This window comes from Mus caroli, chromosome 11 (genome assembly GCF_900094665.2).
Source record: "Mus caroli chromosome 11, CAROLI_EIJ_v1.1, whole genome shotgun sequence".
NCBI classification, from domain to species: domain Eukaryota; kingdom Metazoa; phylum Chordata; class Mammalia; order Rodentia; family Muridae; genus Mus; species Mus caroli.
In genome coordinates, this window is record NC_034580.1 from 111,327,809 (window position 1) to 111,340,267 (window position 12,459).

Consider the following 12,459-nt stretch of genomic DNA (forward strand, 5'->3'; position numbering starts at 1 on the left):
CAGGCTGGCCTCGAACTCAGAAATCCACCTGCCTCTGCCTCCCGAGTGCTGGGATTAAAGGCGTGCGCCACCACGCCCGGCTCAGTGTCGCTTTTTATCTCTGAATACATGACAGTGTGATTTAGATTTTTTAGAGACACCCCACTCTTCCTGATGTTTGTGGAATACAGGATTGGAATACAGAGCCTCCCATCTTTTCTCAGTGCAGGAGCTCTGAGACACATGGAAATCCCAGCTATGGCTGGGAGCCCAAGTCTTTAATCCTGGCACTTGGGAGATAAAGACAGGTGGATCTCCATGAGTTCAAGGCCAGCTGGGACTACATGGAGAAACCCTGTCTTAAAAAAACCAAAGACAGAAAAAAAATTCCAGCTGTCCTCAGCCTCCACCAGCAGATGCTCTGTTAAGTGCAATGCTGAGGGAATTCACTGTAGGTGGCAGGACCCGGAAGAGGCTGGTGCAGCTGTAGGCTGAGGGATGGAGCCTCAGATGAAAGGAGATTGGTGGGCTCTGGGTGGAATCTAGGGGACTTCAGAACATCCCTATGGGGCCTCTGTACCTGGGCTAAGGGAGCCCAGTTGTCTGGGCATCACTGGCTCTGAATCCCCGCTCTTCTAGAGGCATGCTATTCTAAATAATCTGTCCCAGAGTAGGAGGAAGTAGGATCGGGAGTTCAAGGTCAGCCTCGGTTATATAATGAGTCTGAGGCAAGCCTCAGTTTACAGGACCCCTTCTTAGAACCCTCTGCAAGTGCACCCCTGTGGTCCCAGCACTCAGGGTGCAGAGCCAGAGGATCTCTGTAGGTTCCAGGCTAGCTAGGATCTACATAATGAGTACAGTGGTTTAAAAAAACAAAAAAGGAGGGTGTTGGAGAGATGGCTCACCAATTAAGAGCACTGTCTGTTTTTCCAGAGGTCTTGAGTTTAATTCCCAGCAACTATGTGGTGGCTCACAACCATCTAATGGAATCCAAAGCCCTCTTCTGGTGTGTCTGAAGAGAGATACAGTGTACTCGTATACATTAAATAAATAAACAAATAAGCCAGGTGGTTGTGTGGTGCATATCTTTAATCATAGCACTTGGGAAACAGAAAGTTGGATTTTTGTGAGTTCAAGGCCAGCCTGGTCTACAGACTGAGTTCCAGGACAGCCAAGGCTACACAGAGGAATCCTGTCTTAAAAGCAAGTCTGCCCCACTGTTGTTGCCCTCTGAGTGGTGACAGTGGCCATGCTTCTGCCGGGGAGCGAGTCATGGAACTCCTCTACAGTAGGCTGCTGACTCTGGAGAAAACTGCCCAGTCACAGAGATGAACAGGTTCCAGACAGCCCCAGAAGGCAGTGTTGCCAGCACAGAGCACCTCAGATGCTCCTCTGCCAGCTTGGAGGCGCCATGGGAGACTGGGAGTTGCCCCCAGGATCTGTCTGTTTCACCAACTGTTTTTTTGTTTTGTTTTTTTCCTTGTCCTGCCGTCTTCACACAGCCTAAGTCTCAGGTTTCAAGTGCAAGTGCAGCTCCAGCTCTCAGCCTTGCGTCTCTGGGGCGCTGTGTTGATCTCGCTGCTCTTGTATTTGTCATATTCGACTTAAGAGGCGAGTCCCAGTGGGAGCTGGATGCAGATTCGATGGCCGTTGTCATTTCCGACCTTGGACTGCCTCTGGCACTGAGAGGGGAGCACTGCCAAGCACCTGTTCTGCTGCTGAGAGCACTGTCCGCCTTGGAGCTCCTGGTGGGAGCACTTGCCGTGCTGATCTCCCTGAGAAGCCTGGCTGCGTCCATCTCTGCAGTTAGGAGTTTGCCTGCTGCACCTGGTGGTGCCCAAAGCTCAGGGTCACATTTAGTCACAGAGGAACTGGGCAGTGGTCTTAGTCACGAGAAAGCTGCTGGTGAGTGCGACTTTGGCTGAGAAGGGGATGGATTGAGACACCAGCTCTAAAGCCAGGGGTAACACTCAAGAGTGAATGAAAGAACGGAGCAGAAGCTCTGGTTAAAAACATCCTGTACTCCTGTCCATCCCAGGCCAACATGGAGATGCAAAGACCACAGGAGGATTTTGCTTCTCTGAAACTGATCCTTAGGGTGCCACAGGGCACTTTGACAGATTTGTTGCTAAAGTGGGATTCATTCCTCTGAGAAGTCTGGTTAAATTGACTTCCTAGATCTTGCAATACAGACACTGCCACCAGGGGGCAGCAGTGCTCAATGGCTAAATCCTCTACAGCCTCTTTGGAAAGCAACAGTGTATTTCTCTTTTGTTTGTTTGTTTATTTTTTTGAGACAGGGTTTCTCTGTGTAGCCCTAGCTGTCCTGGAACTCACTCAGTAGACCAGGCTGGCCTTGAACTCAGGGATCTGCCTGCCTTTGCCTCCCAAAGTATTTCTCTTGTAATTAATAATATCTTTGACATTTAAAAGAGTTGTTTTTCTCATTTATTCATTCATTCATTCATTTATTCATTTATTTGTGTGTGTGTGCTTGGTGTTTGGCCTGCGTGTGTGTCTGTGTGAGGGTGTTGGATCCCCTGGAACTGGTACTGTAGACAGTTGTGAGCTGCCATGTTGGTGCTGAATTGAACCTGGGTCCTTAAATATCAGTCAGTCTTAACCTCTGAAGCACCTCTCCGCCCCTGTCGTTTTCTTTTCCAGTAAAGTATAATGTCAGGTGTGCACAGTCCCAGCTACTTGGGAGCCCTAGGCAGAGTGTCTCTTCTAGTTTGAGATAAAGCAGGTTTATTTTAGGCCTAACAGTTATTTTATGTTTTAATTATGCGACACACAGCTGACGTATGGTACAGGATTTACAGATTTCAAGAAAGTCATCCCAGCATGGTGGTCCATGATGTAATCCCAGCATTGGGAGACAGAGGCTAGTGGATCTCCAGAAGTTCAAGACCAGCCTAGTCTACATGGGGGAATTCCAGGCCCTCCAGGGCTACACAGGAAGGCCTTATCATGTGCATACATGCACATATACATGAATAAAAGTACGTTGCGTGTGTATTTTCCTCTTACTCACAAGCATTTTCAGGGTGCTGAAGTAAAACCTAAGAACAGATTAGTGCCCAGTGAGGCTTTTTTGTTTATTTTTTATAAAAATGTATTGCATTATGATTGTGCATGTAATGTGGGAGGGGCGTGTATACATGCCATTGCATGTATGTGAGTGTCACAGGACAACTGTGCAGAGTCAGTGTTCTCCTCCCACCCTAACGTGGGTCCCTGAGGTTGGACTTTGGTTACCAGGCATGCTCAGGTACCCTTACCTGCAATCTCACTGACACCTTCTTATTTTTGTTTTTACTTTCTTGTCTCTCTGTGTAGCCCAGGCTGGCCTTGAACTCAGGGATCTGCCTGCATCTATCTATCTATCTCCCAAGTGCTGGGATGAAAGCCATGCACTCCCACCGCCTGCCCACCGTTTTAACCCCCAGGAAATCCCTTTGAGCCCTTCCCAGCACCAGCTCCTACTTTGTGACTCCACGTTGCTTGTTTCTCCAAGTCCAGCTCTCTCATCTCAGGTTCCATCTTTCAGGGGTTTCTATGGATACTGGTGTCCAACAGAGCCCAGCCTTTGCCTCTTGCCTCTAGCTCTTCCACCCCGCCCCCCATCTCTGTCCACCCAAAGCAAATTCTTCAGCTAGTCAGGGCTTGCTCTCCTCTCTTCTTTCTTTTTGGTGGTACTAGGATGGAGCCCAGGAGCCCTCGCAAGCGTCCACCGCAGCCACGCCCGGTCCACCCTTTCTGGTTTGTAACTATCTGGGAGTCTGATGAATGGACACAAGTGGCAGTTTAATTAATCCTTGAGTCCATTAAGGTGTGCTCCCACGTGCACCAGCAGCTCCTTGGTCAAGCTGTGTCATGTTTCTCCCACACGCCCCAGGCGGGCACAGCTCTTAGCTTTGTCCCTGTGGATTGCTTTCACATGGTCTCGGTCTTTATTTAAGTGAGATCATGCAAGATCTATCCTAAAGCTAGCTTTTAAAAATACATTTTAAATCTTAAAAAATTCTTTTATATATTCTCATCCCTATGGCAGTTTTCCCTCCCTCCCCTCTCCCCTCTCTCTCCCTTCTCTCCCTCCCCTCTCCCCTCTCTCTCCCTCCCACCTTCTCTCTCTCCCAGATCCACCCCTTCTGTGTCTCCTCTCAGAAAAGAGCAGGCCTCCTAGGGACATCAACCAAACACAGCATAACAAGCTGCAGTAAGAGCAGGCACACACCATCATGGCAAGGCTGGGCAAGGCAGCCCTAGGACAAAAAAGGGTCCCACGGTAGGCAAGAGTCAGGGGCAAGCCCTGCTTCTCCCCCTAGGATTCCTACAGGAGCACCAGGCTGCTCAGCCAAACATCTGTAGAGGACCTAGGTCAGAGCCTGCAGGCTCCCTGATCTCTGTGTGCCTCTGGGCTCCACCTAACGCTTGCCTGGGAGACTCTGCATGAAGTCTCCTTGCTCTCTTGGGGTGATTCTGCTAGACTCTTGTCCCAGAACACACTGCAGGCAGGGCAAACTGAAGGTTGAAGATGTGTTGGCTGGGTTGGTGTCCCAGTCCCTATCCTTGAGGCCTTGCCTGGTTACAGAAGTCCAGTCTCTGTGTCTGGGAGACTTTGCTAGGTTTCTCACCTAGGTCCCTTGGACTTTCATTGCACTACTTGTCTACCTGGCCTCTGGAAATGCCCTCCTCCAGTTTCAGTCCTTTCTCCCAGTATTTTCTCTCCTTCCGCCTCCACTAAATCTGGTTGTAGGGAAGCATGGTGGCCCAGGCACTTGGGAGGCAGAGGCAGGTGGCTCTCTATGAGCTCAAGGCCAGCCTGGTCTACATAGCAAGTTCCAGACCAGCTAGAGCTACACTGTGAGACACTGTCACATACACCCCCACACACAAAAGTTAATTCTTTCTATGTGTGTGTGTTCTTGAGTACAGAGGCCAGGGGTGAACGCTGAGGGTTATCTTCTGTGGCACTGCACTCTGTGTCCTGGAACTCACTTTGTAGACCAGGCTGGCCTTGAACTCAGAAATCCGCCTGCCTCTGCCTCCTGAGTTCTGGAATTAAAGGCATGCGCCACCACACCCGGCTGTGGGTTTTGAAGTCAGGGTTTCTCATTGAATCTGGAGCTCACCAATCACGCATACACACACACACACACATTCCTGTCTCTACCCCCACCGTGAAGACGTTACAGACCCACATAATTATGTCTGGCTTATTTATATTGGTGCTAGGATCAAACTTAGCCAAGTACTTTTAACAATTGAGCCATTTCCCAAACTCTAAAATTTATATTTTTGTTTTGTTTATCTTTAGGATTTCTAAAATTTTAATGTATGTGTGTATGTGGCATGGGGGGGGGGCTAGGTTCATGTGGACACAGGTGCATATGTGTGTATGTGGCGTGGGGGGGGGCAAGGTTCATGTGGACACAGGTGCTGATGAAGGCCAAAGAGGGACGTCATATCCTATGAAGCTGTAGTTACAGGCAGAAGAGCAGGATGTGCTGAGCCGTCTCTCCAGTCTTTGTGGGGTTTGTCTGTTTGTTTCTATTCATATATGAGGCCTATCTGTGTGTGAGTGCTGCCTGTACACCATGGGGTCCTACGGAGGCCAGGTTTTTGGATTCCCTGGAACTGGAGTTAACAATGGTTCACAGATGCCTGGTGTGGGTCCTGGGAACAGAACTTGTGACCTCAAGGAGAGCAGGAAGTATTCTTAGACACTGAGCCATCTCTCTACCCCGCTTGTTTTGTCTTTGAGACAGGGCTGTAGCCATGCCTATCGGTGAAAGCAGACTTTTATGTTGTTTTAGGGCAAGCCTATATATAACCCAGCCCTCAGGAGGCCATGGTGGGACACTATTCCAGGCAAAACTAGGCTTCAGAGCAAGTCTTTCTCAAAGCTAGCCCCCAAAACTCTCCTGAAGACACTACCTTTCATTTTAATAGTGTGTGTGTGTCCACAGTGGCCAGAAGGGGTTTAATATCCCCTGAAGCTGGAATTCATGCCACCCACTGGGGGTCCTGGGGATCAAACTCAGGTCCTCTGCAAGGGCCACACTGTCTTAGCTGTTGAGCCATTTAGCCTGGAGACATTATTTTTAAGCTCTATATGGTATTTCTTATCCAATAAGCTTGCTGTAATTTACTTACTGAATGGGTTTGCTACTTAGACTTAGCATGTCATGAGGTTTCTGATTTCTTTTTCTTTCTCACTATCCTTTTGGGGGAGGGCTGATGCTGGGGACAGAAGTCAGGGCGACTCCCAGGGTGGACTCCTGAAGCCTTGGCAGAGGACTGGGGCTTGGTGACCTTGCAGTCCCTGTCCACAGGCAGTCTTCTCCCCAGCCCAAGTGCTTCCTCAAGGCTCACTAGCCAGAGGGAGGCTGGGAGGCGAGACAGAGGAAGCCAGGACCCAGGCACCTGGCTCATCCATCTTTGCCTTTCTCCAGGGGGGCTCTGCAACCTGTGCCCGGACAAGGCCAACAAGGAGCACATCCTGCAGGCAGGGGGCCTCCCGCTCATCATCGGCTGCCTGTCCAGTCCTAACGAGGAGACGGTGCTGTCTGCTGTCACCACACTTATGTACCTGAACTCGCCAGGCTCCCGCTCGCATCCTGAGCTGACCTCCCTGCCCGTGGTCCAGTGCATGCTGCGCTTCTCTCTCTCTGCCAGCACACGGCTCCGTAACCTGGCCCAGATATTCCTAGAGGACTTCTGCTCGCCGAGCCAGGTGGCTGAGGCCCACAGCCAGCAGGCCCATTCTGCCCTGGGGATCCCACTGCCAAAGACTGAGGCCCCACAGCAGCCCTGATCCAAGGACACTTAAAGATCCTGCCACAGGTATAGGAAGCAGAAGGCTAATAGCATCCTGAGCCCATCCTGCGCAAAGAGGTGTTTGTTCAGCTGCATGCAAGCTGCAGTCTTGGCATGACAGGCATTTGCATCTAGGGAAAACAGGAGGAGGGACGAAGCCAGACTTGAGATGCTTAGAGGAGAAAACCAAAGCTGGTATGGCTTTCATGGACTGGCAATCAATAAATTACAGACAGACCACCACCTCTGCTGCCCCCAGTGCCCAGCTAATGCCCTCGTGTAAGAAGCTGTGCCCCTGGGAGAGTGGCCAGTACCATGAGTGTCCAGAGTAATTTTGATGGCTAGAGATCAATCAGCCTTATTGTCTGGGAAAATGCCGTGGGTTGACTCCTCCAGTGTTGAGGCTGAGTATCTGGGCATGGTAGCATTGACTTGGAGAGACAGAAACCACTGTCTGTCCACACAGCCCTGCTCTCTGCGAGGCATCCTATGAGGAACGCAGGGGTGAAGTGTCTTCCCTTGGGTGTCACAGCTCAATGAGTGTTAACTAAGTGACCATTGGGCATGAAGAACAAGGCCCTGCAGGTGTGAGAGCAGAATGAAGGAGAACTGAGGGCACCTGGGCATGCCTTGTCTCTCTGGAGAGGCCCTACATAGGATCCTTGGGTTAGACAGCAAGACAGGGACTTCAGCTCTGTTTTACCAGGCTGTGGACCTCTCATGTGCCAGCTGCCAAGTGTGGCATCTCTGTCTTTTCAAAAGAGTTGCTCTGGCCCCCTTTGCCTATGGGTCAGATCTTCTGACACTTGGGTGGGAGCCCTGAACATGAACCTTTCATGGGCTATCCCAGTCTGCTTCCTGCCATTCTCTCAGGAGCCACAAGCCGGTCAACCCCTCAGAACTCAGATGCAGACCTTCCGTAAAGACACCTAGAAACTAGATGTCAGGGGACCACGGCGGCCCAACCTCTAATCTAATCCCTTGAGAGACAGGAGCAGGATAGCGATGAGTCTGGTCCAGCCTACCTAGTGAGTTCCCAACCACAAAGGTCCGATAGAGTCTAAGGGACAGCAAGCTCCTGTAACTGGTTACCCCGCCCTCCTCTGCCAACTGAGAAGAAAAAAAATGGAATTAGGGGATAAGTGAAGAGCAGTCCTGACAGGAAGTAGAGTTTAGAAAAAATGGGGGCCCTGATCACTCAGCATTGTCCCCCCTCAGATGGACAATGAAAGCTGAGGAAGGAGATCTACAAGGGCTGGAGAAGGGCTGTCGTACAGCCACTGGATGAAGGAAGGGTGGGAACCTTTCTCGGTGGGCTGTCTCCCCCAGACCCTAGCCCTCTCCTGTCCCAGGAAAAGGAGCATCAAAGAACCAAAGCCTTGAGTTTGGTTTTTATTTTTATTAAAAGCCTCCTGATTTTCTCCACCGTATTTGTGTGCTAGTCTCCTTCTTTCCGGTGTAGGCATCCTGGGAGGAGCCGGAAGGCAGTCTGTTCAGGTGGCTCCCTGATTAAAGAAAGTCACCTGTCCAGGCAGGGTCCTGTCCACCTCAGGGTCCTTCACAGGCTGGCTCGCTTGCTCTCTATGATCCCCCTCCAGTTGTCACTCCAGGAAAGCAGCCGTCTCCTGGTGGGGGGCAGGGCCAGGTGCTGATTGTGGCAGCAGGTGAACAAGATGTGCTCCCAGCTTGGGGTCTCCTCTAGGCCTGGGCAGTAAAGACAGCATGCGCTCGGTAATCTGGTCATTTTTACTACTCCTTAATCCCAGCAGGCCAGATGCCTGGGGGTTGTCAAGGTTAACTGGCCCAACCTTGAATGTCGTCATTGTCATCAATGAGCAGGTCTCCCATGACCACTGTCTTGTCCCTAGTCAGGATAATCCGCTCCACAAACTCTGGCCCCAGGTTCTGCTCCACCCAGCGGTACTGTATGGGCGGGAGGGGTGGGGAGAGGTCAGTGGAACTTGCTAGGCTCAGAATGCAAGGTAGTAAGGCATGGGGCTTAAGTGGGACTAGCCCTTAAACACGCGGGAGCCCTTTCACCCAGCCCCCGTGTTCTGAAGCTTATTTTTTAAATCAAGATTGGAAAGCCAAATCAGCGCAGGCGCCGGCACCTTCTCGCCCACACAGTGGTCATACTTCAGCAGTGGGGTGGTGCAGATGAAGACCTCGGTGCTGCAGAGAAGGGGTGCAGTTAGGCCTGGGGCACTGGCCGTCTTCCCGCCGCCCCCTCCTCACCCTCCTTACTCCTGCATGTTGTTCATCTCTCGCAAAGCGTCCAAGGCCCCAGGGATGGGCTCCAAGTTTAGGAAAAAGCCTGGAGATTCATACACACTGGCCACTTTTTCCTGAAAGAGAGAGATCTTGGTTCCGCTCCTGCTTTCCAGTAGGGGGAGCCCCAGAGAGGACACACACACAAAAAAAGATTCTGCAGGAGACCTCGGTTCTAGTGAGTGTGTGTGTGTGTGTGTGTGTACCCTTTCAGGCTTTCTGTTTCGGGGGTGAACTGTGGATTCGCACAGCTTGGCTGCCTAGAAGAGAACTCAGCCTAGAGGTTCCCCATCGGGTCTCCTACCGCCAGGTCCGGCCTCAGGGCTCCGTACTGCTCGTTGGCGAGAAAGCCCCGGCGCTGTTCCAGCGGCACGTGCGGTTCCTCGGGAAAGCGGCGGCGAAAACCCTGCAGGAGGCCGGACTCGAAGTCAGCTAGCACGCCGTCCATGTCCACCAGCACGCGCACGGGCCGCTTCACCGCCATTGCCACGCCCGGTGTCTCCGCAGAGCACAGCAGCAAGCACGGAAGATGCCAGACCCGGAAACAAGCTTCCGGGACCGGGGTAGGGGCGGGCCGGACTCTGTTCATTTGCAAGAGTGGCCAACCAGGTGCCCAGGATGGCATTGCGTCCCTTACGGGGCTGCCGCTCATGTGCAGCATCAGAATCCCTCACCCATAACCTCCAAGATCCGAAATACTTTCTTGGCAATGGGGAAACTGCTTCGCATGCTGAATGCATCCTTTGCCTCTCCCATGTTTGTCCAGGCTGGAAGCTGACAGGATCGTGAGTCTCCCAGTTCAAGGGATGAGAAGGACCCCTTAAAGACAACTGTGGGCATGAGCTGGGCTCTCAAGAGACCCGACTCATAAGCCAGTCTTGGTTTGAAACAGTAACATTGTTTTCAATCTGAGTCCACTACTTTTTCCTGTGGACCCGAGGTCTCCGGTAGAATCGAAAACTTCTATGTCCCTCTAGAAAATGTTAAGCGTTCATACACAGACACACACACAAACACACACACAACTTGTTCTTGTAGATTTCAGAGTCAATGGTGACATCACATCAATTTTCCAACCTCTAAATGCAGATTTGAGTAATGACTTCCCCCCCCCACCCCCCCCACCCCCGACTCAGGGTTTCTCCACATAGCCCTGGCTGTCCTGAAACTCTCTGAACCAGGCTGGCTTCAAACTCCCAGAGGTTTGCCTGCTTCTGCCTTCCGTGTGCTGGGTTTAAAGGTGGGCGCTGCTACACCCCGATATGACATGACTTCTAACCCATGGCAGAAGTTTGTCAGCATGGAGCCCAACATCTCACTTGAAGAAAAGCCAGTTTAAAACAACAAAGGAGCAGAGTGTAGTGGCGCACATTTTTAATCCTAACACCCAGGAGGCAGAGGCAGGCAGACCTCTGAGTTCCAAGACAGCCAGAGCTACATAGTGAAGACCCTATCTTAAACAAATTTGGGCTGGAGAGATGGCTCAGCATCGGTTAAGAGTACAGACTGCTCTTCCAGAGGTTCTGAGTTCAAATCCCAGCAACCACATGGTGGCTCACAACCATCTGTAATGGGATCTGATGCCTTCTTCGTGTGTGTCTAAAGACAGCTACAGTGTACTCATATAAATGAAATTAAAAAAAAAAATAGCTCTTCTCCTTTCCTCCGCCATTGTGCGCATTATGCCTGACTTGGCTTCTTGCCATGTCTTCTCACAAGACTTTACGAATCAAGAGATTCCTGGCCAAGAAACAAAAGCAAAATCGCCCCATTCCTCAGTGGATGCAGATGAAAACTGGTAACAAAGTCAGGTACAACTCTAAGAGAAGACAATGGAGGAGAACGAAGCTGGGTCTGTAAGGATTCACACAATGGCAAGACTGAGGGTTTATACTGAGTTGTGGACAGCAATCAGTCCTACCAGACGGATTTCAACATTTTTTTTTTTAAAGATTTATTTATTTATTATATGTAAGTACACTGTAGCTGTCTTCAGACACTCCAGAAGAGGGCACCAGATCTCGTTACGGATGGTTGTTAGCCACCATGTGGTTGCTGGGATTTGAACTCTGGACCTTCGGAAGAACAGTCGGGTGCTCTTACCCACTGAGCCATCTCACCAGCCCGGATTTCAACATTTTTAACCTGGAGACTTGCTCATGTCTTAAGTTAGGGTGTTTGTCCAGTAATAAAATATAGAACCTTTCAAAAAATAAAATAAACAATTTTTAAAAAAAAACACAAAAAAAAGCAAACAAAACCGGTAAAACAAACCAACATCAACAACATATCCCGGTAAATTCTTACTTGGGCACTGAATTTTCACTAAGCCAAGCCAATTTTCACATAAACTGAGTCAAAGTTCATCTGCTGTTTTTTCTCTCCTGCCCTTTCAGTAACTTTTAAAATATTCTGAGAATCCCATACATGTATATAATGTATCTTTGCCCTATTTAACCCAGACTTCCCCCAACATCTCCTGGACATACACCCCACTTACTTTTTTTGCAACAGGGTTTTATGCATCCAAGTTTGCCTCAAATTCACTCCCTACCTGGGCTTGCCAGTAATCCCAGGTACCCCTGCCTCCACCTCAACCTCCTCACGTGGATATATGTGCACCACATGCAAGCATTCCTAGGCCATGGAGCGAGAGTTAGAACCAGCTGTGAGCTGCTAAGTGGGTGCTGAGAACTGAACCTGGGTCTTCTGCAAGACAGTGAATGCTCTTGTCTTGAGACAGCGTTTCTCTGCATAGCCCTGGCTGTCCTGGATCTCCCTTTGTAGACCAGGCTAGCCTTAAACTCACAAGAGATCCACCTGCCTTTGCTTCCTGAATGCTGGGATTAAATGTGTGCTACCACTGCCTGGCCCAACAAATGTTCTTTAGCACTAAGCGATCCTCCAAGCAAGCGTACCAACCCCATTTATAAAATGGTTTGAAGATCTGACTTTACAGATTCTTTTCTATCTTGGGGTGTTAAACCCCCTCCTGCAAATGTTTCCAGACAGTTCCCTAAAATCTGGTCCAATAATGGAGTCTGGCTGAACCTCCACGCCCTCAAAACACCTGCCACCAGGTGCTTATCTCGATAATAAAAGTTAAGGCCAAATATCAAGTTAGAACACCAACCACCAGGTAACGCCCTTCCCAGGAGCCCCACCCTTGCTCAGAGGCTGAGAAGGATGGGTACAGGTTTACTCCCTGAGATTCATAGTGGAAAATCAGGCCTTTAAAAGCCATGGCCCACCCATTCAGGAAGCTAGCCTGTTGCAGTACATAGAAATGATTGTAGGCTACAGCTGTCAGTCAAACAAGTAAAATGTTTTAGAACAACCTAGTTTATGCTTTCTTAAAAGATTTATGAGCCGGGCGGTGGTGGCGCACGC

The 12,459-nt window shown here is 50.2% G+C and overlaps 2 protein-coding genes and 1 pseudogene across 3 annotated transcripts in view; 2 read left to right on the plus strand and 1 right to left on the minus strand.

Moving 5' to 3' along the window:
* Positions 1 to 8,231, plus strand: part of Armc7 (armadillo repeat containing 7) — a 14,318-nt gene extending 6,087 nt beyond the window's left edge. The window contains exon 3 of one of the 2 annotated variants that reach the window (XM_021176369.2): positions 1,482 to 2,297. In XM_021176369.2, the coding sequence (XP_021032028.1) occupies positions 1,482 to 1,486 (5 nt within the window). In that variant the 3' untranslated portion in view covers positions 1,487 to 2,297. Of the gene's footprint in view, positions 1 to 1,481; positions 2,298 to 6,437 lie in introns of those variants that run through there. The other variant, XM_021176368.2, reaches the window with a different exon arrangement.
* On the minus strand, positions 8,186 to 9,614 carry Nt5c (5', 3'-nucleotidase, cytosolic). The gene is made up of 5 exons (XM_021176366.1): positions 9,374 to 9,614; positions 9,046 to 9,146; positions 8,913 to 8,973; positions 8,610 to 8,724; positions 8,186 to 8,505 (listed from the first exon to the last, which is right to left on the minus strand). Exons 1-5 carry the CDS (start codon positions 9,551 to 9,553, stop codon positions 8,360 to 8,362), a joined length of 603 nt encoding a protein of 200 aa, XP_021032025.1. The 5' UTR covers positions 9,554 to 9,614; the 3' UTR covers positions 8,186 to 8,359.
* Positions 9,615 to 10,771: 1,157 nt separating this feature from the next.
* On the plus strand, positions 10,772 to 10,929 carry LOC110306262 (annotated as a pseudogene).
* Positions 10,930 to 12,459: the final 1,530 nt, after the last annotated feature.

Bases quoted from the DNA above. Each gene is read 5' to 3' on its own strand.
- Nt5c (XM_021176366.1), bottom strand. From the start codon at position 9,553: ATGGCGGTGAAGCGGCCCGTGCGCGTGCTGGTGGACATGGACGGCGTG. The intron at 8,974-9,045 runs GTAAGGAGGGTG...CCTTCTCTGCAG, and splicing joins GAGATGAACAACATGCAGGA to CACCGAGGTCTTCATCTGCA. The intron at 8,725-8,912 runs GTGCCGGCGCCT...CCGCCCATACAG, and splicing joins ACCACTGTGTGGGCGAGAAG to TACCGCTGGGTGGAGCAGAA.